General features: G+C 38.7%; 2 protein-coding genes across 3 annotated transcripts in view; one reads left to right on the top strand and one right to left on the bottom strand.

Moving 5' to 3' along the window:
* The window catches only part of LOC110452666 (cadherin-23-like), a 59,971-nt gene extending 57,271 nt beyond the window's left edge, over window positions 1-2,700 (top strand). For both annotated transcript variants that reach the window (XM_021501315.1, XM_021501314.1), the window contains one exon: window positions 738-2,700. In XM_021501315.1, the coding sequence (XP_021356990.1) occupies window positions 738-1,067 (330 nt within the window). In that variant the 3' untranslated portion in view covers window positions 1,068-2,700. The remainder of the gene's footprint in view (window positions 1-737) is intronic.
* Window positions 2,701-5,629: 2,929 nt separating this feature from the next.
* LOC110452665 (probable flavin-containing monoamine oxidase A) lies at window positions 5,630-25,088 on the bottom strand. Its single transcript, XM_021501313.1, has 12 exons — window positions 24,672-25,088; window positions 22,131-22,221; window positions 21,553-21,682; window positions 16,240-16,363; window positions 14,404-14,561; window positions 13,974-14,063; window positions 12,929-13,016; window positions 12,402-12,502; window positions 10,270-10,470; window positions 9,781-9,968; window positions 8,830-8,917; window positions 5,630-8,104 (listed from the first exon to the last, which is right to left on the bottom strand). Exons 1-12 carry the CDS (start codon window positions 24,787-24,789, stop codon window positions 7,868-7,870), a joined length of 1,614 nt encoding a protein of 537 aa, XP_021356988.1. The 5' UTR covers window positions 24,790-25,088; the 3' UTR covers window positions 5,630-7,867.
* Window positions 25,089-25,261: the final 173 nt, after the last annotated feature.

Here is a 25,261-nt window from a genome sequence, read left to right as displayed (position 1 = left end):
AAATATGTTAAAAACTTTAAACATTTTCTTCTCAATAACCAAACTACCCAGGGAGATAATATGTGGCCAGTAGCATGTTTGGGTGAAGGGCTACCAAGTTTTTTCAAATGAATGACCTTCAATTATATTCAAGGTCACAGGGGTCAATTGTCTTAAAAAACCTTTAAACAACTTCTTCTTAATCTAAAATAAATGACCTTCACTTCACCTATTTTCAAGATCACAGGGGTCAAATATGTTAAAAACTTTAAACAACTTCTGAATAACCAAAATGCCCAGGGTGATGATATTTAGTCAGTAGCATATGCTGGGATCAAGGACTACTATGTTTGTGAAAGTGAATGACTTTGACTTATATTCAAGGTCACAGGGGTCAAATTTGTTAAAAATCTTTAAACAACCTCTTATAAACATCCTGGGACCCATGGTTATTCATACTTTGCAAGTTGCATCCTGAGATGAAAGGCTATACAATGTGTTCAACATAATGACTTTGGTCGACTTTCAATCACAGAGGTGAAATGTTTTAAAAATAATTAACAGGCTCTTTTGAATGAATTTTAATCATAAATACTGATATTTTGCCTGTAGCTTTATTTAAGATCACTTTTAAGGATACAAGTGTGAGTTTTATACCAGGTGAGCAATGCAGGCCCATTGGGCCTCTTGTTAATAAATTGCCATGGTAACCATGATGAAGATTGTGTGTCAAGGGAGATAATTCTTTTTTTTTCTAGCATCCGCCTCACAACATGTATGACAATTTTGCTTATCAACCGGAACCTGTTGCCTATGCCAAGGTCATGAAGAAACCTTATGAACCTGAACGACCAAAATACCCTGAACCCGAGTTGGAGTTCGAACCAGAATATATACCAGAACCAGAACCTGAACCAATCATTGTGGATGAGGTTATCACTGCCGAGTTTGAGCCTGAAGATCCGTCTCCTCGATCGTCTATTCCGTATGAAACAAGAATCGAGACCACAATTGTTGATGAGACTGACGGAGCGGAAATGTTTCCTCCGGAACCATCTGATGAATACCGAATAGAAACGTCCTATTAGTTTTTTTTCCAAAAACAATTGAGAAAATAATGATCTCCAATCTTTCCTGATTTTCTAATAAAATTTCGAAATTTAAAAAAAAAAAACGACAGGAAAATGGTTAGTGCTATTAGAATTTAACCATGAATTTTGTTAAATCTAAAATGATTAAACCTCATTGAAGGCATATTTTCATGTAAGTTAAGTTGTGATGTTTAATGTAAAATTTTCGGAATATCATTGCCAATTTACAAAGCTACCTTCCTCAGAATAGGGTGAAAAGAACAATTTTTCCATGCAGGAATAATCTCATTGCATAAAAAATTCAACCAATGTAGTTTGTGATATTAAATAATTTTGTTTCATATTATACCAACCCATATTGGTAAACATTATAAATTTTTGTTCCCAGCATTCTTGCAAAATTTTGCAAAAAATGTACATGTCAATATATGGGTTCTATGTGCTCAAATGTGTTTGCTTACACTTTTTTTTGGGGGGGAGGGGATTCTTTGTTTCTATATCACAATTGTTTGAGAGCTTCGAATATGTATTCATATGTACCTATATCTGTATACTGTGAAAACAGGTATTTTTGAGGGGCCTAAATTTCATGGTTTTCCAAGAAGAAGAAAAAACACCATTTTGTAGGTACATGAATTTGTTGGTTACTAGAACCCGCTGAAGCTGGTAGTTTACTACTTGGGGTATACTCGTATGGAAAATACCTTCATGGGCAAATCTGTAATTATTCATGGAAAAGGAATTCAAGGATGACCCACGGAATAAACCAAAATAATAACCCCACAAAAATGTGTGATTTCACACTAATGATATACCTAGTTACATTTAGTGTTATAATCTTGCCGAGGATTTGTGTATCATTATACATAGACTTCTGGGGCCCGTCAAACTTACATTGCTTTCTGTGTTTTGTATGATAGCTACTTCTACTATGGAGTAATAGCGTGCGTGTGTGTATAAATATGTTGGTGGGGAGGGGGATAAGACTCGGGTTGTGAGAAAGAGGGGTTTCTGGTTGGGGAAGATGATCAGACAATAGGGGTGGGGGTCCCTGTTCACTATAAAGGTACTTATTTAACTCACTCACCCCTACATATTTAAACTGGACTTGCCCAGTCTTTGATTTGGTAAGGTTCAAATGTGACTTTAGGGTTGAATGGATTAAGCGCACACAGATTTTTTGCATATTATCAAATTTTAACAGATCAGCGCTTTGATGAATTAGCAAGCTAAGATATATTGTGTAGAAAAAACATTATACAAACCAAATTAGCCCAATAATAAATAAGCACAATGTCTAAAGCGCAAAAATGCTACAATTAGAACACCGCTAAAATTTGTCGGCTTACAATATTCTTGGGAAACTTAGAGCTATTGGTTAGCACTGATTTCTTTCATGAGGGGGATTGGGGAAATGGAGCTTTGAATCCATCACCATCCCTGATTTTCAGTTTGGGTCATTTTGATCAACATTTGAAAAGTCGCTAATCAGGGATTTCCTATGCTAAATGCATGTTACAGGAAACTTGATGTGGAAATTAGTTCATCTGATGTGTGCTACAAAATAAGCAAAAATGTGATTATTTGTATTTTTATTGTTTTGAAAATCCATGTCTTCGGGTGAAAGTAATGATTTTAGATAATATTTTTATGTATTTTTTGTATGTTTAAAAAACAAAAATGTACAGAGAAAAAAACATTACCCAATGCAATCACACATTGGAAGTGCAAATCAAGATTTTTAAAGTTGGATTCAATATATTTATTAATTACTTTCTAGAACTAAGTTTTGGTTATATTCATTGGTATGAAAACGATTGCAAGTGTAGTAAAACAATTAACCCTTTCAACCCTATGTAACTTTAGTAGACTCTACCATGTATTGATCTGGATGAGTCCATTATGGTCTACAGTGGTAAAAGGGTTAATGCATCTAAAAAAAAAAAAAAAAAAAAAAAAAATGCTAAATTCAGATTTGGTGAAATTCTGTTTAGGAATGGGATTCGAGGACTGAAATATGTATTTAATATTCCATAAAATATTTAGCTGTAAAAGTTGTGGCTGAGAATGTTAGATTAAATATATATTTTCCATTCCGCACGTAGCATGTCTCAGAGTAAACCCGATCATAGTGTATGTGGCATTCTTAACAAACATTATACATTTTGATACCTTTGTTTATGGAAATTATACACGCCTTCATTATTTTGTATGTACAGCGTACATAGAATATTTATATATATGTAAAAAAAAACACCATAATTTTTATACGAAATAAAATAAATAGAATCAGATATTTTTCTTTTAGTTGTTCATCAGATTCAAAGTTTACCTGAATTTGTTTTGATTTCATCTTTGAAATCCAAGGGTTTCTATTATCGGTCCAGATTTCTTTGTTATACTGTATGTAGAGAAAATTTGGGTACAGAGAGTGATGCTCTTGCATTTTGAAGACGTTATGACTTTGGCTTTCTTGAATTTCTGGTCTATCATGGAAGATATTTCATCTCGCCAACATTAGCTGGTCATTTAGCGCTCCAGCCTCATTCATTCTGTCAGTCATTTTGATTGTAAACAATTTGTACTACCCATACTGTTCTCGGTAACTATGTCTAATTAGGGCTGTGATGACCAAGTGGTTAGGGTGTCTGACCGTTTATGATCACTAGGTTGTGGGTTCAATGTGGGAAAGCTACCTGGTGCTGGCTGCAGGTCGGTGGTTTTTCTCCAGGCACTCCTGTGTCCCTCCACCACAAAAACCTGGATTGTCCTTATAAATAACCCTAGCTGGTACCGAAGGGATCATTACGGAAAACGGTATGTGTTGGTCCCCTGGACAATAGTTATGTATTCTCCGACTTGAGATGGATGGGAAACATTGAAATGGATTTTAAGGCACCTCTCATATCTGTTTTACTTTCGGTTCATGTCAAATTCATTAAAACTGATAAAACTAACTTTTTCATATCCTTATACGTATTGACCCACGGTCAATATCAGCTCTCGCGCCGATGTGGAGGTCTCCGGTTGATACCTGGGTAGGATATGGAAATCATCCGAACGTAGAAAGCAAAAATTTATCGGACAATATTATCATTGACGAACAGATAGATTTTCTATATGTTATGATGGCCGAGCTGAATTTGTTAACACTCACTTGGTAAAAATGTAGATGTCTGTGTCAGGCNGCGGGGCGGGAGGGACCTTTCTGTAGTTCCGAACATGTACATGTAATTTAGGCGATCATGTTCGCAATTTAATATTAATTTATGAATGATGATTTAACTGTTTGTCTTTTGTTGTGAATTTAATAGTATATGCATACATATGTACAATGGCAACACCTAATGAAAAGGATGTACACGCCAGGCTTTTATGCTAACATTGGTTATTACATCACCTGATGAAGTGATGCTATAAGGAGCATGCTTCAATTGTCTTTGAAATTTTTGAAACACTTTACCTATATACCTATAATCCCAACAGATGGCATAGTCCTCACCCAACTGACAGGGTGAGCATGAACAATAAGATTAGATAGAGTCAGTCCGGTGAGTCTTGACCACTGACCTGATAGGATGGATGGATGGATGGATGAGGGTTTCGCACCTACATGAATCCGTCCTTACTGGTTTCATCTCACTGACAGAAGTTGACCTGATAGGTGGAGACCCTACTTATATATAGACAATGGAGGATTAATCCCCTATTGTTTAGAGCATAAGTAGTGGACTCCTTATTTGGGCAACACCCTTAGGCATATATAGATATTTAAACTGCTGCTTGCCATAGAAAATCATAGTTCAAGGGATGGTTGATATTAGAAGGAAATCCCATATGAAATAGAGGAAAATCTTCAAAAACCTTGGTCCAGATTATATTTGGACACAGAAAAAAGGGTGTTGCCCAGGCAACTAGGGCAACACCCCTGGGTCCGCCACTGACTTAAAACATGTAAAATTACTCTGAACACCCTAGTTTAGGTCCAAATATAGCTGTAACAAATTATCAGGTCCTGGTGACCTCAATCACACGTTTTTGTAGAATAGGAGGGGGAACTACTGCCCTACTGTCAACTTCGCTGTTCCAGTTGTAAAGTACGTGGTATTAACCCTTGGACGCGGTTCTTAGTCAGTGGCTGGATGGGTGTTGCGCCGTGACCTGGCCATAATGTAATGCCAGTTCCTGCTGGATAGGGAAGGCGCATCGGTACACATAGAGGGCCATGCACGGGACTCCGCAGGCCAAGTCTCGGGACGAGCCGTCGAAGGGGAATAACGAAAAGCCGTAGTTTTTCCAGCAATATGGTATAACCCTAGGTCTAGGACGTGCTTTCTTATCCAGCAACGTCGAGTGTGGTCAATGGCTGGAAAGGTGACCGTCAGCAAGTTATATTTCTATCGCAAGTGACACAATCAAATACTTGTAGATCGATGGGGCAATGAGCATGAGCTACGGTTCTCACGTACGCGTGTCATTTACCAAACATTGGTAGCAATGCATGGATAAATAGCCAGCAAAACAATGGAAGATTATACAGAGAGAAAACAAAATCCAACAAAATATCATTTATTCCGGAAATCAGCGGAAAATAAATAACAATTATTTTTCATTCAATATAACACCATTCCAAAACATTCAAAAAAATACCTGTAATTATTCTTTATATAATAGCATCATAATATACTGAAAAACATGTAAGTTAGTAAATATTTCAAAATTACCACGCATTCCAATAAAAAACAGCGACCATTACTGGCCTTACTGGAATGGGCAATATTCATAAAACAGGGTGCCAACATTCCAAGTGGTCTCCCCATTTCATTCTATATAGCATTTGTTATTTACTTATTTAAAGTTAATTTCCTTTTTTATTCTTTTTTGATGAACTTTGGCACACGTCTAGATATAATTATCGGGATTTGCTAAAAAAAAAAAAAAAAAAGGGGGGGGGGATTAATTCGATCTATCATAAATCATACATGTTTGTAGGATTCCGGATGATTTTCGGTAGTATTACTAAAACGCGCTTCTTATTGTAATGCGTAAAAAATGTATATCTATATATAGCATTATGCGATTATTTTTAATGAAATTTGGTCCAAAACAGTGAGATTTTTTCTCTCAATTCGTGAGAAATTCGTGAGACATTTAAAACATAACTTATATAGCATATATCATAGTATCGAATCATTCGTGCTATTCTGAAGCCTCTAATTACTTTGTTAGAGCCAAAATTGAAGATTTTTTGATATTTTAAAGGATTTTAGGAAGGTTTACACGTGACATACGCATTATGTTGTTTGCTTGCAAAGCTGTGTCATTCAAAAAGATAATAAATTCCATACAAAAGCAGTCCAATTCTTAATTAAATCAATTCATTTCTGAAATTTTATATAAATGAGTACATTACACAAAAACAAAATACACAGATCAGCAAATATTAAATGGAAAGCTTAGATGATGAATGTTTTTGCATACATATACAATTTTCTTACATTGATCAAGGACATCTATAAAGCAATATCTAGGTATCTCCTTTCATGAGAGGCAATCGCAAATTAGTGGGCCTTTGTTGAATAACTCGGATTTTTTGCACTGACCGGATCAGGTTCCCGATTGCAGTGAAATGATGCATTGAAAGCAATCGGGAACCATCGGCACTTTCCGTTTTCGTTAACAGAAAGTGACCAGGGTTCCCGATTGTATTTCACAGTGGCTAACATACCAGCTTCTCAAATAGCAACTTTAGTCTTCTGTAGATACTTCTTCACGCTAAAAGGATTCGTTTTTGAAAATATGTCTCAAATCGCTGTAAATAAGTTATTTTCTTGCGCAAACACAAACAATTACCGAGAGTATATACCGTTATTTTACTGAGCAGTCTATAACGTTACACCAGAGACGTATATAACACATTATATATACGTCTCTGGTTTCACTTACAAATTTATCATTCTTGTTTTGACGTTACGCGCGTGACACCGCTTCAGGGCGCCCGCTAAAAGTAACGCTGTTTTATTCACTTTACAAAAGTTGGTGTCATATTACATATCACAGAAACCGTTAAATTCGCGCTAAAAGTACGGAAGCAGATAAGTTATCTGCATGGAACTAGCTTATATACATGTAAAGCCGTTATAATACACAGATAGCTATATTACAAGTGTTTGTTATTACCCTGTGTATATGGACAACAGACAGTGACGACGATAATCATAGTTGTGGCGGCGACGGCAGCGATGACGCCGACGCGGACGACGATGATGTTGATGACGGTGAAGACGTCGATGACGGTGAAGACGTCGGTGGCTTTGGTGAGGAGGAGGAGGAGGAGGACAATGATGAAGTTTGTGTTGACGGTGACGACGGCGACGACATCACTTATAGAACAGTATAACTCGGATTAGAACTTGGGCCTCCAAACTCTTGACAGACATTCGAACCAATTAAGCTTCCTTGTCAATCCGACAAATCGATGGCGACCCAGTCCAGTTCCACATAATGGAAATGTCCGTTTAAAGTCTCTTTGAGACAAATATAGGTGTATATTGTACATTGTATAACAATATTACAGCAAATTTTAAAATGACTAGAAACACAGTTTACTGTTCTAACATCATAAACAACCATTAAATCAGTACATCAGAAATCTTATTGATTACATGAGACAAAAATACACCAACCCTCAACAAATCCCACACAACATCAAACATCACATAGAAAGCTTCCGTGTTGAATATTTAAGTATTCTAACTTTGATCAGCTACCTTTTTTTGTACAGGTCTCGGTTTTTATTAGTAGTATAATTTTTGAAAGACGTCAAATATTCGCTCCAGTGTATCAAACGGCAAATAGATGGATTTTCTGGCGAAAGACATTCCCATGACACCTATTGTCAAGCCCAGAACGCCAAACCCCCAACACATCCAGAATCCACTTCCGCTTGAACAGGAAGTTATACGGTTGGTAGATAAGTCCACGTTGTCCGGAAGCTCACTCTCCACTAGTTCCGGTCTGAGATGGAACAGCACCTATTTGAAATATATTGAAAATCAACTTTTTATGATGTGTTTAAAAAGTATAAACAACGGAAGTATCCCACTGCCTGTCGTAACAGGTGACTTATGTGACCCCCCCCCTTCCCCCTCCCCCTCTTGCAAAATCAGGAATTGTCTTAGGTGTCTTCTACCTGGAGGATATTAAAGAAACCAAAATTGATCTGATGCCGCCATTGCAACATTGTGACCTGTCTGTACTTTTCTCTCTTTCCTACTCCTCCCTAGGCACCCGTCTTCATATGACTTGTCCTTGGCTGATACGGGACGTTAAACTCCCCATACGCTCCAGTTTTCCTTCTTCAGACTACCTCTATAAAAATGGGCAAGAGGTATCAAACCTGTATTCCGAGCGACTGAAACAGACGACCACAATGGCGCGGAAAACTAGTTCTTTTTCAGTATGATAAAACATGTATTGCCCTTGCGGTACAGTTCTTTGTTTAATCGTGTTTGACGAAGGGAGGGCAATCAAAGCACATTGTATTTTTTTTTATTCGATCGCTTTAAATAAAGTGAATTTTGAATCACCTGGTATTTTGATTATCATGAAGATCAAAAACGTCATAAAAATAATAGAATTAAAACCAACAACAGTGAGACATTTTACAAAACTGACGTAATATGTCACTTAATCCTAATTCAGCTTTAGACACACTTGTCTTTGTCAGATTAATAATGGATATTGCTGCAGTTTTTACCTCCGCGCCGGCTCTCAGCCCAGACTGCACGGCGCCATTCATCAAACCACACCAGACGGTTCCGGTTTCCGTCCCGGCGAAATGAACACTGGCAATAAATTCAATTGTTCATTTCAAACTGATATTGATTTTCTGAATAATTCTGGAATTAAACATACCAGCATACCTGAGATTATTATACAACACATTTGTGGACTGCATTTAACATTATCGACCGCCAACTTTTTAGAGTTTAATTGAAATGGAAGTTGTCTAAAATAATCCGATAATAATGACAAATATAATAATGCTGAAATCTGAATACTGAATAATGATTTCGAAAATCGATCAGATTCGGTACATTGTTTGGGGGGACAAGCACAACACATTTTGAAGACCCTTCAAAGCACAAAATTTTACGACAGTTAGAACTGTTTGTTTTGCAATCGACATGCTTACAGCATCATTGGGAACGCCCTATTTAATTTCATTTAAAAACCGATCAAAATTTGATACAGATGAAACTAAAACAAACACTATGGTGTCTAACACATAACAACAGGAAGCTAGATTAAAATGGCTAATAGTTTGGAAAAGGTGCTTCCATTTAAAATTGTCGGTCATAAAAAATCACCTTTGACAAAACACTTTATTTAGTCTATAAAAACGTTTTAGTGCTTAAGCGATTTCAACGGGGTTTGTTTTCATTGATTCTAAAACGTCATAGAATTAGAATGTCAAAATAAAAATTAGAATAAAACAAAGAAATGAAATTAAGATAAAATAACTAAATCTATTTTTGGTGGTTGTGCTTACTTTAAACATATTTTATTGCCAATTAAATTGAACAAGGGATTGGGCACAATTTATTACAACTTATTACAATGGCTGTGCTCTCTTACGGTTTCTAGAACTGAAGATGTTTATATCAAGAGAGTGTCCTTGGATTTTGATAAGATAAATTTTACTTACTTTTCGAAGGGTTCCCTAAGTGTTTGACACAAATGTCTCGTAGTCCCCGGAACAATGCTTTTCAAAAAACAGCCGCCATTGTACTTTTCCGTGCTCCAGTCTACGAATGCGTAGTCGATGTAATCGTGAACTTCCGGTCCGATGGCGTCTTCAAGAACAGACAATATAGCCTCGTTTTGGCGACGGGACTACAAACAAAATATTTAAAAGTTCTAGCAATTCCTTTAAACCTGTAAGATATACTCGACGTTTTCACTAACATCTTAGCATATTGAAGTCATTAAAATTTGATCAAATATCAAGAACCATCATTTAGTGGGTTATCTTGTTTCTTATATATCCCTGATAATCGTTGGAACTATTCTTCATCTGCCGTAATATATTTTATCAATTTATGGATCTTATCTTTTCGATTATTCTATTTTTTTTGTTTTGTTAATCCACCTTTTTTCTAAATTTTTCAAACTGAAAATAAAAGGGAAAACGAACCTCCTGTTCCGGTGTCGACTGATGAGGGAGTTGGAAGTCTTGTACGTGGAAAGGTCCTTTTGTACTAGACACGAAACCCACAATGGCGGGGTTGTTCCGGGACGAGGTTCCGTCGTAGGCTATACCCACGGGACCGTCCGCGTGATCCTCCAGAACCACCTGTAAACCGTGCCCTTCGGACCCCTCGTTACTCCAGAACCTCTACAAAATATACAAACATTTAAAATACACTAATATAAATGAAATAAGAAAAGTTATGTAAACATTTATTAATACATTCTTTTTTACGGATCGCTATCTTATTAAACAACAACGAAACCTGCTTTATTTGACTACTTTTAGTGATATTAGTAAACTTTTCATCACAATGTCATTACCACGGCAGATTTTCTGAGGTTTGTAATCCCTAACTTTACCTTTATATTCGTATAAAGAGTTAAGGCCAAAAGTATTATATACCATATTAAATTGTTTGTTAAAATCTACCTACCCTATTTTTTTCCAGCATGTTACCGGAAACACAACTACAAATGTAGTTTTTGTCTGGCCTAAATATGGTCACTAGTGGCGACAAAAATCTCTCAATGGGCACTGACAAAAGGATATTTTTTATAAATTCTACAAGACGCTTAACGCCATTTAACACGTGGAAGTGTATTCTCGATATATTATAAAAGCAGAAAAAGTATCCTTACGGACGAAGAAATATTATAAAAAGAAAAATTCTAAACTACGAGTCTTTTGTACTTTCATCTCCAGACTCTTTATTTGAAATATATGTTGTGACGTCATAAACTATAACGTCGCATTAATAGTTCGCTATAGCGACGTCCGCCATATGCGTAGCCGCCATAGCGATATCACAGCAATAGAAATACATTAATTATAGTCTTAAGGCAAAGAGTACTATTTGTTTAGGATTTAGAATTACTAGTAATTCTATTATTTACAAAAAAAGATAATAATAAAAAAATTATAATAAAAATAAAAACTCTTCCTGTTGGGGGCGAACTCGGGACCATTACATTACACTACCGATGTCACTACTTTACAAACATAACTCTTCAGTAGACAAAATAAAAATGCTAGAAACTCGTGTATGCACATCCTTTAAAATACAGAGGTATTCTCTACCTTAAACGTAACATGAAGTTAGAACACTATAAGATATGAGTCAAACAGTACTGTTCAAGCGGGGTCTAAGAAGTCTGATGAATTCAGCTTCCTCAGCCTCACGTGTGATTACGTCTGCGTTGTTCATTTGATAAATAGGAAATATTTTAAATTTGTCATCAGCGCAAGCATGTATGTGTTTACTGACTGGTAAAAATCTTAAGCTGTCTGATCGTATTTGTTGTCTATGTACAGTCATCCTTTTTCGTAGCTCACCGCCCGTTTGACTGATATAAAATTCAGAACAATTGTTACAAATCAATGCGTAAATTTCATTACTAGCCTTACAATTCATATGTTTTTTAACCTTAAAGCTAAAACCCTAAACTGTAGACAAACTTGACGATGTGGGCTAGGGGGGGTGTTCCGGAGGATATCTAGTTTGACTGCATTTATTTAATTAAAGCAACATATGTGCGTGCATTAAGGTGGAATATATAACGAGGTGAGATAATTTTTGGAAAACGATAAACAAATTCCTCTTCGTCCAGAGCTAACTAATTCTTTCAGCATTTATATTTTCCACGATAATTTACAAACATATGTTCATTATATATATTCTACCACGTCGAAAAACTATGGAATGTGCTTTGGTGATGCCTTATTTTCATTCACAAACAAGCCACGCACAGTTGATGTCATATTTTAGAGACGCTACAGCCAATGGTCCTATTCTACCAGTTTAACATGGATGTCTTTTTTAAGAAACAACCTTAAAGAAATCAATGGATATGACTTGATATGGTACATGCACACGTGTGCCCTCAATCGACAAAGTTTCGTCCAAGGGCAGTCACACCTGGCTCACATATATATATATATATCGCAATTCGTCTCTTGGAACGACGTTGCACGTGCATGTTCTATTTGGGCAAATAAGATACACGCATATGTTAATTGACAAAAATACGTGAAAGCTGTCGTTACATCGCCGACAAAATTATCAATGAAATCCCTACCTCTTCGTAACTGTAGACAAACTTGACGATGTGGGCTAGGGGGATGTTCCGGAGGATATCTACTTTGTTGGAGGGTAAATCGGGCGTAAAGTGGATATTCGCTGTAATATAGTAAACAAAAAACGCAATTTACACTTCAATTTTCGCGAAAATAACCCTGAAAACTTTTTCCCTTATCATACCAGTGATTACACTATAGGTCTATGATCAGAGGCTTCCAGCAACTTATTGACGAGAGCAGTGTCCAGATAAATATTTGCGATATATTTTCGTTCACGATCTTCTAATCCCACGAATTTCCCCAAAATTAAGTGTTTCGCGAAATAGAATTGATTTGCAGTATATCACAAAGGCATGGACCCTTAAAGGTTATAACATGTGGATTTGATATGAAACTGTCGTATTCGGGTCAAACAATATTCCGGCCCGCCGTCCGATTATGCAAATTACCCTGAAGTGGGCTTACAGCAATGTGACGGGATTATGTAAACATTGAAGGATATCGAGTACAATGTATTGGAACATACCGAGGAGGTGGGGAGGCACCGCCATGATGATCCTCCTACATTGGTACTCAGTCTTGTCTGTAGTAAGCACGGATACTCTGTCATCTGTCTGTAATTAACAGAGAGCTCAAATTTCAAATGTAAGCATTAGGCCTAGAGCGGTTTTTTTCATTTTTACTGCATACAAGGCCTTAAGGTAGAACGTTTCTTCATTTGTACCGTGTACATGCTTTAAGGCAGAGAGTCCCGTTACGTTTTCTACTGTATACATGCCTTAAGGAAGAGAGTCACGCAAATGTTTTGCTCTATACAGGCCTTATGGTAAAGTCCCGCCAATTTTTTGCTGTATACATGCCTCAAGGTAGAGAGTCCCACCACTTTTCTACTGTATATAGGCATTAAAGTAGAGAGTCCCACCAAATTTCTACTGTATATAGGCATTAAGGTAGAGATTCCCACCAATTTTCTACTGTATATAGGCATTAAGGTAGAGAGTCCCACCAATTTTCTACTGTATATAGGCATTTAGGTAGAGATTCCCACCAATTTTCTACTGTATATAGGCATTAAGGTAGAGATTCCCACCAATTTTCTACCGTATACAGGCATTAAGGTAGAGATTCCCACCAATTTTCTACTGTATATAGGCATTAAGGTAGAGAGTCCCACCAAATTTCTACTGTATACAGGCTTTAAGGTGAAGAGTCCCGTCACTTTTACTGTATAATATACAGGCCTTAAGGCAGAGTGCCCCATTAATTTTTTACTGTATACAGGCCTTAATTAAGGTAGAAAGTCCCACCAATTTTATATTGTATACAGAGTGCCCGATCACTGTTCTACTGTATAATACACAGATCTAATGGTAGAGAGTTACTGTATAGAGGCCTTAAAGTGGAGAGCCCGGTCACTTTTCTAATGTAAATAGGCCATAAGGTAGTTAGTCCGTCACGTATTTAATATGACCAAACATTTAAAAGTCGTTTTTGGACAAGATGGTGCAGCAGTATCAACCAAGAGATGTTTAGGATCTAGTTTGAGTAATGTAACTCCGTGTTATAGTTACCTGGGTGATGTGAGTGACCGGTTGATTCTTCACGATTCCATTCTTTCCCATGACCTGCGCCAGACGATGGCACAACTGTTGTGATCCACCCTGTAATACACAGGTAAAATCGAGTCCAACATATTCCAGAGATAACATTCACACGAATTTTATTTCTGTTCAACATATTCAGTTTGCCAAGTTAGAAGATACAGTTTTACATACTGACACTATTATTTCCTTTATTCCCAGCGAATAGGCACTCCGCGCGGTATTGACCACGGGGAGGTACATGTATATACTTTAGAGTTACAACTACTGTGTGGCAGGCAGTGCAAATTTGGGGGAAATATATATATATATCAACATCGGGAAAAAAGAACAAAAATATAGATGACCTAACAATCAAATGACTAAATATAACAAAATAGAATCCGCCAATTTGCTTCACCTTGATTCTTCGCTCCTGACCAGAACACAGCTCTGGATGCAGAAATGTGTCGAAGCCTCCAGCAGACGACACATTCATCAGGAAGTACAGTAGGGTCATCTCCGTGGGCTTCAGTCCGAACATTGACTTACAAGCCGCCTCCACAGTATGTCGGGCATCTGGGAGGGAAGCAGTAGAAAGGCATCAGATTGTTTCATTTGTATTTTCACATCTACAATGCCACCATGGTAAAAGAGCAAGTTGCATCCATCCGCCACCGTTATGGAAACTCCCTCTTTAGCTCTTTCGGTGGAGCGCAAGACTAGTAAACGAGATGTCCTGGGTTCGACTTCTTACAGAGGCATTGGAAAAAATAATGACCTCTGATAAACTGGTGCCCAAGTAGGGACCATGGAAATATTGAAAACAAACAGACCATCCTCGATACTCCAGGGGTTACGCTCACTTTCGCTCTCTGCACCTCTGGAATATGTCAAAGCAACATCGAAGGCTCAGTGTGCGCCACCTTGTGGATAGGACGACGAGAAGACTAGTTTGATCCTTTGATGTACATGAAAAGAATCGGTAGGTCGCGTAACTGTACAATTTGACTACCTTTGAAGTCGGTTTTCGCGCCTCTAACAGCACAGGTATAAGACAAAGCGATTGGTCAGGTTTTTGTTTACCTGAGACCAATCAAATAGCCAGCCGTGTGCCTTCAAATTTGCTATGACATATTCCAGGGGTGCAGAGAGCGAAAGTGAGCGCAACCCCTGGAGTTTCGAGGAAGGTTAAATACCTGCCATTTTCTATCGACACGGCTAGTGAGATTCCTCATAAAACCATTCGAGAGAGCGTAAGACTAGTAAACCAGAGGTTCCGGGTTCGACCCTTTGCGGAACCATTTAAAAAAAGAAAAAATATCTGTTACGATCGAAGTGCGACCACAGGGACCTGAGGATGTGTTACAACTTTATTTGGACCTAAACTAAGGTGTTCAGAGTAATTTTACATGTTTCAGGAGTTTAGATCAACTTTTGGTAAAAATGACACCCACAATGATGATATTATACGAGTATATAGTATCATTATCGGGGTTGACCGAAAATTAATCTGAACAACCTGGTTTAGGTCAAAATATAGCTGTAACAAATTCTCAAGTCCCTGTCAGTGCGGCCACTCGAGGATCACTTGATAAAATCCCGATCATAGGGGTCTGAAAAAACAATTTAGAGTACGGACTTTTAGAACTTTCCAGATGACGGCTCATGGGGTCCAGTACTAACACTGTACAAATGACCTCGCCTTAAGACCGATTCACAATGTTAATATTATACAATTTAAAAAACAAACAAGACACTGTAACCGAAATCAGCATCCGCAATATGCATTCAGTAGAGCAACCCTAGATTCACAATTGATGCAAGTATAATCAACATAGCACTTGTAGTAGGCAAGATATAATATATGAGAACAATTCTTCTTAACCAGGTGCATGGACGCACGCACGGACGGACCTCATTTCTATATCCCCTGCCAACTCGTTGAGCGGGGGATACTAAGTTTAGCTCACCGCTATTTATTTGACAGAAAAAAAATACGTGAAGTGTCGACGGTTCATGCGTAACTACCCAGACACAGGGACCAGACACAGACAAGTAGCAATACGGATGCGGACCACAGGGATTGGGGAATGTTATAAATATGATAATTATGAATATCGCAGTATAATGAGTACAATATTCACAGGAATCTTTTCCATTTTATTGCTGTTACTAATTGAAATGAACATTCCTTGTTACCGCGGTCACATAACTGGTCCCCGTTGCAAAACAATTGAGGCTTTCAATCACATACCTTCCGTCCAGAGCCGAGCTTTACAATAGTCCTCAAACATAATCCCGTCACATTCCAGAGCCTTTACAGAACTCTTCATTTGGTTAACACCAAATCGGTCAAAAAAATGTTTTCGTCTTCGTAGCTAGAAATCACAAAACAGATTGAAAAGTCTACAGATATTTAAAAAGTGACATGTATAGTTATCACGTACCCCGAAAGAAAGTAGGTAATAATACGTACCATGAGGGGCAGCATAGGTAACAGATAGCTACATGGATCAATCGCAACTTCTCGGCCAATTCCGGCTAGGCGCGGTATCATGATCCCTAACTTGTGGGAAGGACAATGAAAGGAGGATATTATTGACTGTTTAAGTAACCCGAGGCTGCTTCAAGGTAGGGAATGATCCTTTTTCTCCACCATTTCTCTCAACATCTCTTATAATCAGAATAACAAATAATATAAACAACGGCATGCTCTTTTCAAGCTTTAATGTGTAATCTTCCACGATATTCTATCGTTAATGTGACGTCATACAGATGTTATTACTGTGAAATCCTTTCGTCTAAACCCTAAGGTAAAACAGAAAAGACAAAAAATCTTTCCTTGACCGGCAGTATGTGTGTCTCTGTCTAAAATGGAAGCAAAGGGGGAATCGCAAATTCAGAGCCATAAGGTAAATTTCACAGATATGTACCCTGAGGAATAGTAGCCAACAGATACTTACTGTCTCTCAGGGTACATATGTACGTAACAGATACGTACCCTGAGAGACATTAAGTAACAGATGCATTCCCTGAGAGACAGTAGATAACATATACATTCCCCGAGAGACAGTAGGTAACAGATACATTCCCTGAGAGACAGTAGATAACAGATACATTCCCTGAGAGACATTTAGAAACAGATACATTCCCAGAGAGACAGTAGATAACATATACATTCCCCGAGAGCCAGTAGGTAACAGATACATTCCCTGAGACAGAAGGTAACAGATACAGTCCCTGAGAGACAGTAGATAACATATACATTCCCCGAGAGAAAGTAGGTAACAGATACATTCCCTGAGAGACACTTGGTAACAGATACATTCCCTGTGAGACACTAGCTAACAGATACGTGCCCTGAGAGACAGTAAGTAAGAGATGCATTCCCTGAGACAGTAGATAACAGATACAGTCCCTGAGAGACAGTAGATAACATATACATTCCCCGAGAGACAGCAGGTAACAGATACATTCCCTGAGAGACACTTGGTAACAGATACATTCCCTGTGAGACACTAGCTAACAGATACGTGCCCTGAGAGACAGTAAGTAAGAGATGCATTCCCTGAGACAGTAGGTAACAGATACAGTCCCTGAGAGACAGTAGATAACATATACATTCCCCGAGAGACAGCAGGTAACAGATACATTCCCTGAGACAGTAGGTAACAGATACAGTCCCTGAGAAACAGTAAGTAACAAATACATTCCCCGAGAGACAGTTGGTAACAGATACAGCCCCTGAGAGACAGTAGATAACAGATACTAGGTAACAGATACATTCCCCGGGAGACAGTGGATAACAGATACATTCCCTGTGAGACACAAGCTAACAGATACGTGCACTGAGAGACAGTAAGTAACAGATGCATACCCTGTGAGACACTAGGTAACAGATATATTCCCCGAGAGACAGTTGGTATCAGATACAGCCCCTGAGAGACACTTGGTAACAGATACATTCCCTGTGAGACACTAGCTAACAGATACGTGCCCTGAGAGACAGTAAGTAACAGATGCATTCCCTGAGACAGTAGGTAACAGATACAGTCCCTGAGAGACACTTGGTAACAGATACATTCCCTGTGAGACACTAGTTAACAGATACGTACCCCGAGAGACAGTAGATAACAGATAAGTACCCTGCGAGAAAGTAGGTAACAGATACATACACCGAGAGACAGTAGATAACAGATACAGTCCCTGAGAGACAGTAAGTAACAGATGCATTCCCTGAGACAGTAGGTAACAGATACAGTCCCTGAGAGACAGTAGATAACAGATACATTCCCTGAGAGACACTTGGTAACAGATACAGCCCCTGAGAGACAGTAGATAACAGATAAGTACCCTGCGAGACAGTAAGTAACAGATGCATTCCCTGAGACAGTAGGTAACAGATAAATTCCCTGAGAGACAGTAGATAACAGATACATTTCCTGAGACAGTAGGTAACAGATACATTCCCCGAGAGACAGTAGGTAACAGATACATTCCCTGAGAGACAGTAAGTAACAGATGCATTCCCTGAGACAGTAGATAACAGATACAGTCGCTGAGAGACAGTAGGAAACAGATACATTCCCTGAGAGACAGTAGGTGACAGATACATTCCCTGAGAAACAGTAAGTAACAGATGCATTCCCTGAGACAGTAGGTAACAGATACAGTCCCTGAGAGACAGTAAGTAACAGATGCATTCCCTGAGACCAGTAGGTGACAGATACATTCCCTGAGAGACAGTAAGTAACAGATGCATTCCCTGAGAGACAGTCGGTAACAGATACGTTCCCTGAGAGACAGTAAATAACAGATACATTCCCTGAGAGACAGTAGGTAACAGATACAGCCCCTGAGAGACAGTAAGTAACAGATACATTCCCCGAGAGACACTTGGTAACAGATACAGTCCCCGAGAGACACTTGTTAACAGATACAGTCCCTGCGAGACAGTAGATAACAGATACATTCCCCGAGAGACAGTAGGTAACAGATACATTCCCCGAGAGACGGTAGATAACAGATACATTCCCCGAGAGACAGTAGATAACAGATACATTCCCTGAGAGACAGTAGGTAACAGATACAGCCCCTGAGAGACAGTAAGTAACAGATACATTCCCCGAGAGACAGTAATTAACAGATAAGTACCCTGAGAGACAGTAGGTAACAGATACATACACCGAGAGACAGTAGGTAACAGATACAGTCCCTGAGAGACAGTAAGTAACAGATACATTCCCCGAGAGACAGTAATTAACAGATAAGTACCCTGCGAGACAGTAGGTAACAGATACATTCCCTGAGACAGTAGGTAACAGATAAATTACCTGAGAGACAGTAGGTAACATATACATTCCCTGAGACAGTAGGTAACAGATAAATTCCCTGAGAGACAGTAGTAGGTAACAGATACAGTCCCTGAGAGAGGGTAAGTAACAGATACATTCCCCGAGAGACAGTAGGAAACAGATACATTCCCCGAGAGACAGTAGGAAACAGATACATTCCCTGAGACAGTAGGTAACAGATACAGTCCCTGAGAGAGAGTAAGTAACAGATACATTCCCCGAGAGACAGTAGATAACAGATAAGTACCCTGCGAGACAGTAGATAACAGATACATTTCCTGAGAGACATTAGGTAACAGATACAATACATTCCCTGAGACAGTGGTAACAGATAAATTCCCTGAGTGACAGTAGGTAACATATGCAGTCCCTGAGAGACAGTGGGTAACATATACATACCCCGGGAGACAATAGGTAACATATACATACCCCGGTAGACAGTAGGTAACATATACATACCCCGGGAGACAGTAGGTAACATATACAGTCCCTGAGAGACAGTAAGTAACAGATGCATTCCCTGAGAGACAGTCGGTAACAGATACATTCCCTGAGAGACAGTTGGTAACAGATACAGCCCCTGAGAGACAGTAGATAACAGATAAGTACCCTGCGAGACAGTAGGTAACAGATACATACACCGAGAGACATTAGATAACAGATACAGTCCCTGAGAGACAGTAAGTAACAGATAAGTACCCTGCGAGACAGTCGGTAACAGATAAGTACCCTGCGAGACAGTAGGTAACAGATACATTCCTCGGGAGACAGTAGATAACAGATACATTCCCTGAGAGACAGTAGGTTACAGATACATACACCGAGAGACAGTCGGTAACAGATAAGTACCCTGCGAGACAGTAGGTAACAGATACATTCCCCGGGAGACAGTAGATAACAGATACATTCCCTGAGACAGTAGGTAACAGATACAGTCCCTGAGAGACAGTAAGTAACAGATGCATTCCCTGAGAGACAGTAGGTAACAGATTCATTCCCTGAGAGACAGTAGGTTACAGATACATACCCCGAGAGACAGTCGGTAACAGATAAGTTCCCTGCGAGACAGTAGGTAACAGATACTTTCCCTGAGAGACAGTAGATACCAGATACATTCCCTGAGAGACAGTAGATTACAGATACATTCCCTGAGAGACAGTAGGAAACAGATACATTCCCTGAGAGACAGTAGGAAACAGATACATTCCCTGAGAGACAGTAGGGAACAGATACATTCCCTGAGAGACAGTAGATAACAGATACATTCCCCGATAGACAGTAGATAACAGATACTTTCCCTGAGAGACAGTAGATAACAGATACATTCCCTGAGAGACAGAAGATAACAGATATTTTCCCTGAGAGACAGTGGATAACAGATACATTCCCAGTAAGTAACAGATACATTCCCTGGGAGACAGTAGGTAACAGATACAGTCCCTGAGAGACAGTAAGTAACAGATACTTTCCCTGAGAGACAGTAGATAACAGATACTTTCCCTGAGAGACAGAAGATAACAGATACTTTCCCTGAGAGACAGTAGATAACAGATACATTCCCTGAGAGACAGTAGGTAACAGATACATTCCCTGAGAGACAGTAAGTAACAGATACATTCCCTGAGAGACAGTAGGAAACAGATACATTCCCTGAGAGACAGTACGTAACAGATACATTCCCCGATAGATAGTAGATAACAGATACATTCCCTGAGACAGTAGGTAACAGATACATTCCCTGAGAGGCAGTAGGTAACAGATACATACACCGAGAGACAGTAGGGAACAGATACAGTCCCTGAGAGACAGTAAGTAACAGATGCATTCCCTGAGACAGTAGGTACCAGATACATTCCCTGAGAGACAGTAGATAACAGATACATTCCCTGAGAGACAGTAGATAACAGATACATTCCCTGAGAGACAGTAGGTAACAGATACATTCCCTGAGAGACAGTAGGTAACAGATACATTCCCTGAGAGACAGTAGGTAACAAATACATTCCCTGAGAGACAGTAGGTAACAGATAAATTCCCTGAGAGACAGTAGGTAACAGATACATTCCCTGAGAGACAGTACGTAACAGATACATTCCCCGATAGATAGTAGATAACAGATACATTCCCTGAGACAGTAGGTAACAGATAAATTCCCTGAGAGACAGTAGATAACAGATACATTCCCCGAGAGACAGTACGTAACAGATACATACCCTGAGAGACAGGAAGTAGATGTCCCAGGAAGGTAGCAGACGCAGTGGGACTGGTTTTACATCTTGCTGACGGAGACTGAACGTGTTTATGTCAAACTTCTGCAGTAAATACTGTAGGTGAGGATAGGGTCTACCAAAGACAAAGTTAACGAATACGGAATGCAGGATTCAGAGGCTGAGTCACAGAAATATCAGACAGTGGACCTGCTATGAATTGATTGTAACAAGAACTGGAAAAATGTGTAAAACTTTTTAAAAATAAAGAGGCAATATTATCGTTGAAATATTTCATTACTTTACAAAAGCATCGGTATGGGGAGTTTTTGACGATTAAACTCTTTATATGTAAATGCTATAGTCATCCAGTGATCATTTGGCCACAGATCTAGACACGTCGTTTATATGATATCAAAGGAAGACGGACCTGGTGTGTTTAATGCTCTTGAATACAGACAGGTCAGGTTTTGCACCGGTTCTTCTTATATTTTTTTCATTTTTTTTTTCTTTCTATTGTCTAGGATGAAATGGTTGTAGATTTGACATTCAGACGACAGTCTCGATAAATAAAATAAAAATACCTTCCAACCCATTCACCGCCGACATCCCAAAAGTCAAAATTCCCGTCAGACCCCTGTAACTGTTTCGTCAGTGTCCGTCCGCCAATACGACCTAAGAAGAAAGTAAACCGCAAATCGTTTGTAACATTTTCATTGAATAATGTGTACACACAAGGACAGTAAATATTTTACCATACATACCGAGATAAAACAATAAAACAATTTAGTAAAGATGACCATGTTGACGCGCCCATTGTTGTCGTCTGCTTCGGGGAAATAAGACCGGAAAACTCGAGCGCGTGAAGCCGACACGATGTACTACTATCGGCATATCGATAAAGCCTGGATATAAGCTGAAAATGTAGAAACAAAATGGACGCCAGTTTTATCCGGATACTCCCTTTTCCCTCTACACCAAGACCACTCCCTTTTCCCTCTACACTAAGACCCATACCAACATATTTCAAAATAAATTAAGGTTATATACAGTAGGGAAAACATGAAGGAAATTGGTCGAATCAACATGATTTTTAAAAGAGGTAAGAAAACAACGGTCAACAGAATAAATATGAATAAAAAGAATCAATGAATTAATGATAAGAACTTATTGTAACTTTAAAGGATAAGTTAAAACGTCAAAGATGAGAATCCCTTGCCTCTCTTTACGGATCGAGGCTTGGGGTCTAGACTATCTGTTCTGACTGAACTCTTTGGAAAATTAATAGTTTCATTTTGACTCCACTATCATGACGTCATGCGTGACCTATTTATAGGGCGTTAATGCATAATCATAATGTTAATTGTCTTGATCATTTGACATTTTTACTTGATGACACACTTACTATATTAATTTCAAAACGTTGGAATGAATAAACATAGGCACTTGGGTTAAAACAAATTCTAAAAAGTCATTTATCATTGAAAATTAATATGCAAACGGCACCACAGTGTTTGTGAACACTTCGCGTATAGGCCCCTGCAGGTAGAGCGTAAGAAATGTACCTGCTGCCCCCATTGCATGATCGTAAGAGGCGACTAAATTTGGGATCCTTTCTTTTCTATTTTTTTTCTAAACAACTTTCTTCTTACTAATGTCACCTTTGACAATGCCTCACTTTTGGCCTTGAGTTGAGCGTTCGCCCCTGTGGGGAAGACTTTGCGTTCTGTCCCCTGGCCGAGAGATACCAGAGTCTGTACAAAGGTATACGTAGTTTCTACTCCTGCTTAACGCTCAGGAATTTCGGAGAGGGATGACTGGTTCGCCCGTTGTCAGTATAATGTGACCGGAGGGGGTTGTCCTGCTGGGGCTCTTCGGCAGTATGTTTCAGTGAGGTAGCACTATAAAGTCGGCATCAGTTCCGCGCTATCACAAGGAGACAAACACGAACATATTGCAGCTTCCAAAAACACACACGCATACACTATACGCATGCATCTTGCACACAGGGGAGGCCGTCCTTAAATGACCATAGCTGTTGAATACTAAACCAAACCAAAACCTTGCATATATATATATATATATATATTATAAATCAGAAAAATAATCCTTACGGACGAATAAATATTATATAAAGAAAAATTCTTAACAACGAGTCTTGACAAATAATAGATATATATATTATAAAAAGAAAAAATCTTAACAACGAGTCTTTAGTACTTTCATCTATTCTAGGAGATTCTTCAGACATATATATACGTTAAGAGACTGGTCAGGTTCCGGATTTTTTTACCTTTTGAATTTTATTTATTTTTATTGATTATATATATGTATATCAATTGTCTAAACTAAAGTTGACTTCAGACTTCAGAAACTGGGATTTTTTTTTGTCTTTATCGTTTTGCATATGTAATACTGCTAGATGTACATTACGTCATATCACAGACCAACATTCGCCTGGCACGCGCCATATCAGCCCGGCACGCGCTATTTCTGCCCGGCACACGTCAATATCCGTTTAACTTCTGGTCGAACACTTTTCAGAAATAATCACATCTGAGACAAGTTGTGTGCACCCTGTATATCCGTCTGTATTTACTATTCTGTTCATGGTGTTTTATTCACGGCAGAAAGGATTATAGGTACATGTATAAGCTCATGGAATAGATATTTTCTGCATGTTTGATGTGTTATTGCTTGTACTTTTGATGTTATCGAGCAGTTTATGATAAAAAAGCTTACCATATGACCATTTCCATGTTCTACTCCTTGTCAGCCCTCGACCCATATCAGCCCTCGAGCCTCCGGACCCTCGGGCTGATTCGGAATAGAATGTGGAAATGGTCATATGCTATCCTCTATAATTATTTTGTAAATTATCTAAATACTTATATCGTGGAAATTCGGCTAAATTTCAAATTTGAAGGTTTGTATGAATGTAAAAATGAACCTAGATAATCTATATCAGAAATAAACATTTTATCTATGTCTTTGTAACATGTGATATGATGTGTGACACGGTAAAGTAAACTATTGATTGCTACATATATGTATTATCTGCGCGTACGTGACAACTCAAGAAAGCGCAATGGCGGGTTCCACCATCAGAGCAAAGCACAGCCTACCTTTAGCCTCCAAAACGATCACATTTAGAGTGCTGTCCTTCTCCAGGAGGGCGTTGGCGGCTGTCAACCCGGACAGCCCGGCCCCAACCACCACTACGTCACAGTTAACTGACGTCATCCCCTACCCCCGGGCTCCAAATAATGGTGACGATGTACCGTATCTGTTAGCACTGTCGCTGCACACATGGAGGAGTGAGTGAGTGTACGTACGGACTGTCGGTCGATAAAATGTGAAACTGAATCGTACACAATCTGTACGTGACGGCCCTCAGGTAGAAGACCCCCAATAAAATTAATTTAACATTTTTTGACCTCAACGATAAGTTCATAAGTAAATTTCCTTCGTCGTATTTACATATTGATTAACAAGGGGTTAAAAGGGAATCATCTGCTAGTCGCTTTTCACCGCTCCCCGTATTTTTATCTACAGTATATGTTTGGATTGTATAGCTTGACAGCTAACATTTGAATACATAGGTATGTTCCCCTAAATTCATGACTCACAACCGCACCGGGAAAAAAATCCAGTTGTACACGTGTCAGAACAATGCACATGTACATTAATACACGTGGTGTTTACTTTGGGACAT

This window comes from Mizuhopecten yessoensis, unplaced genomic scaffold (assembly GCF_002113885.1).
Source record: "Mizuhopecten yessoensis strain PY_sf001 unplaced genomic scaffold, ASM211388v2 scaffold6785, whole genome shotgun sequence".
Taxonomy (NCBI): domain Eukaryota; kingdom Metazoa; phylum Mollusca; class Bivalvia; order Pectinida; family Pectinidae; genus Mizuhopecten; species Mizuhopecten yessoensis.
This window is presented reverse-complemented; position numbering and strand designations above follow the sequence as displayed.

Coding starts and splice junctions, on each gene's coding strand:
- LOC110452665 (XM_021501313.1), bottom strand. CDS start 24,789: ATGACGTCAGTTAACTGTGACGTAGTGGTGGTTGGGGCCGGGCTGTCC. Junction 14,562..16,239: donor AGCTCGGCTCTGGACGGAAG/GTATGTGATTGA, acceptor CTTCCCTCCCAG/ATGCCCGACATACTGTGGAG. Junction 14,064..14,403: donor GTCAGGAGCGAAGAATCAAG/GTGAAGCAAATT, acceptor TGTGTATTACAG/GGTGGATCACAACAGTTGTG.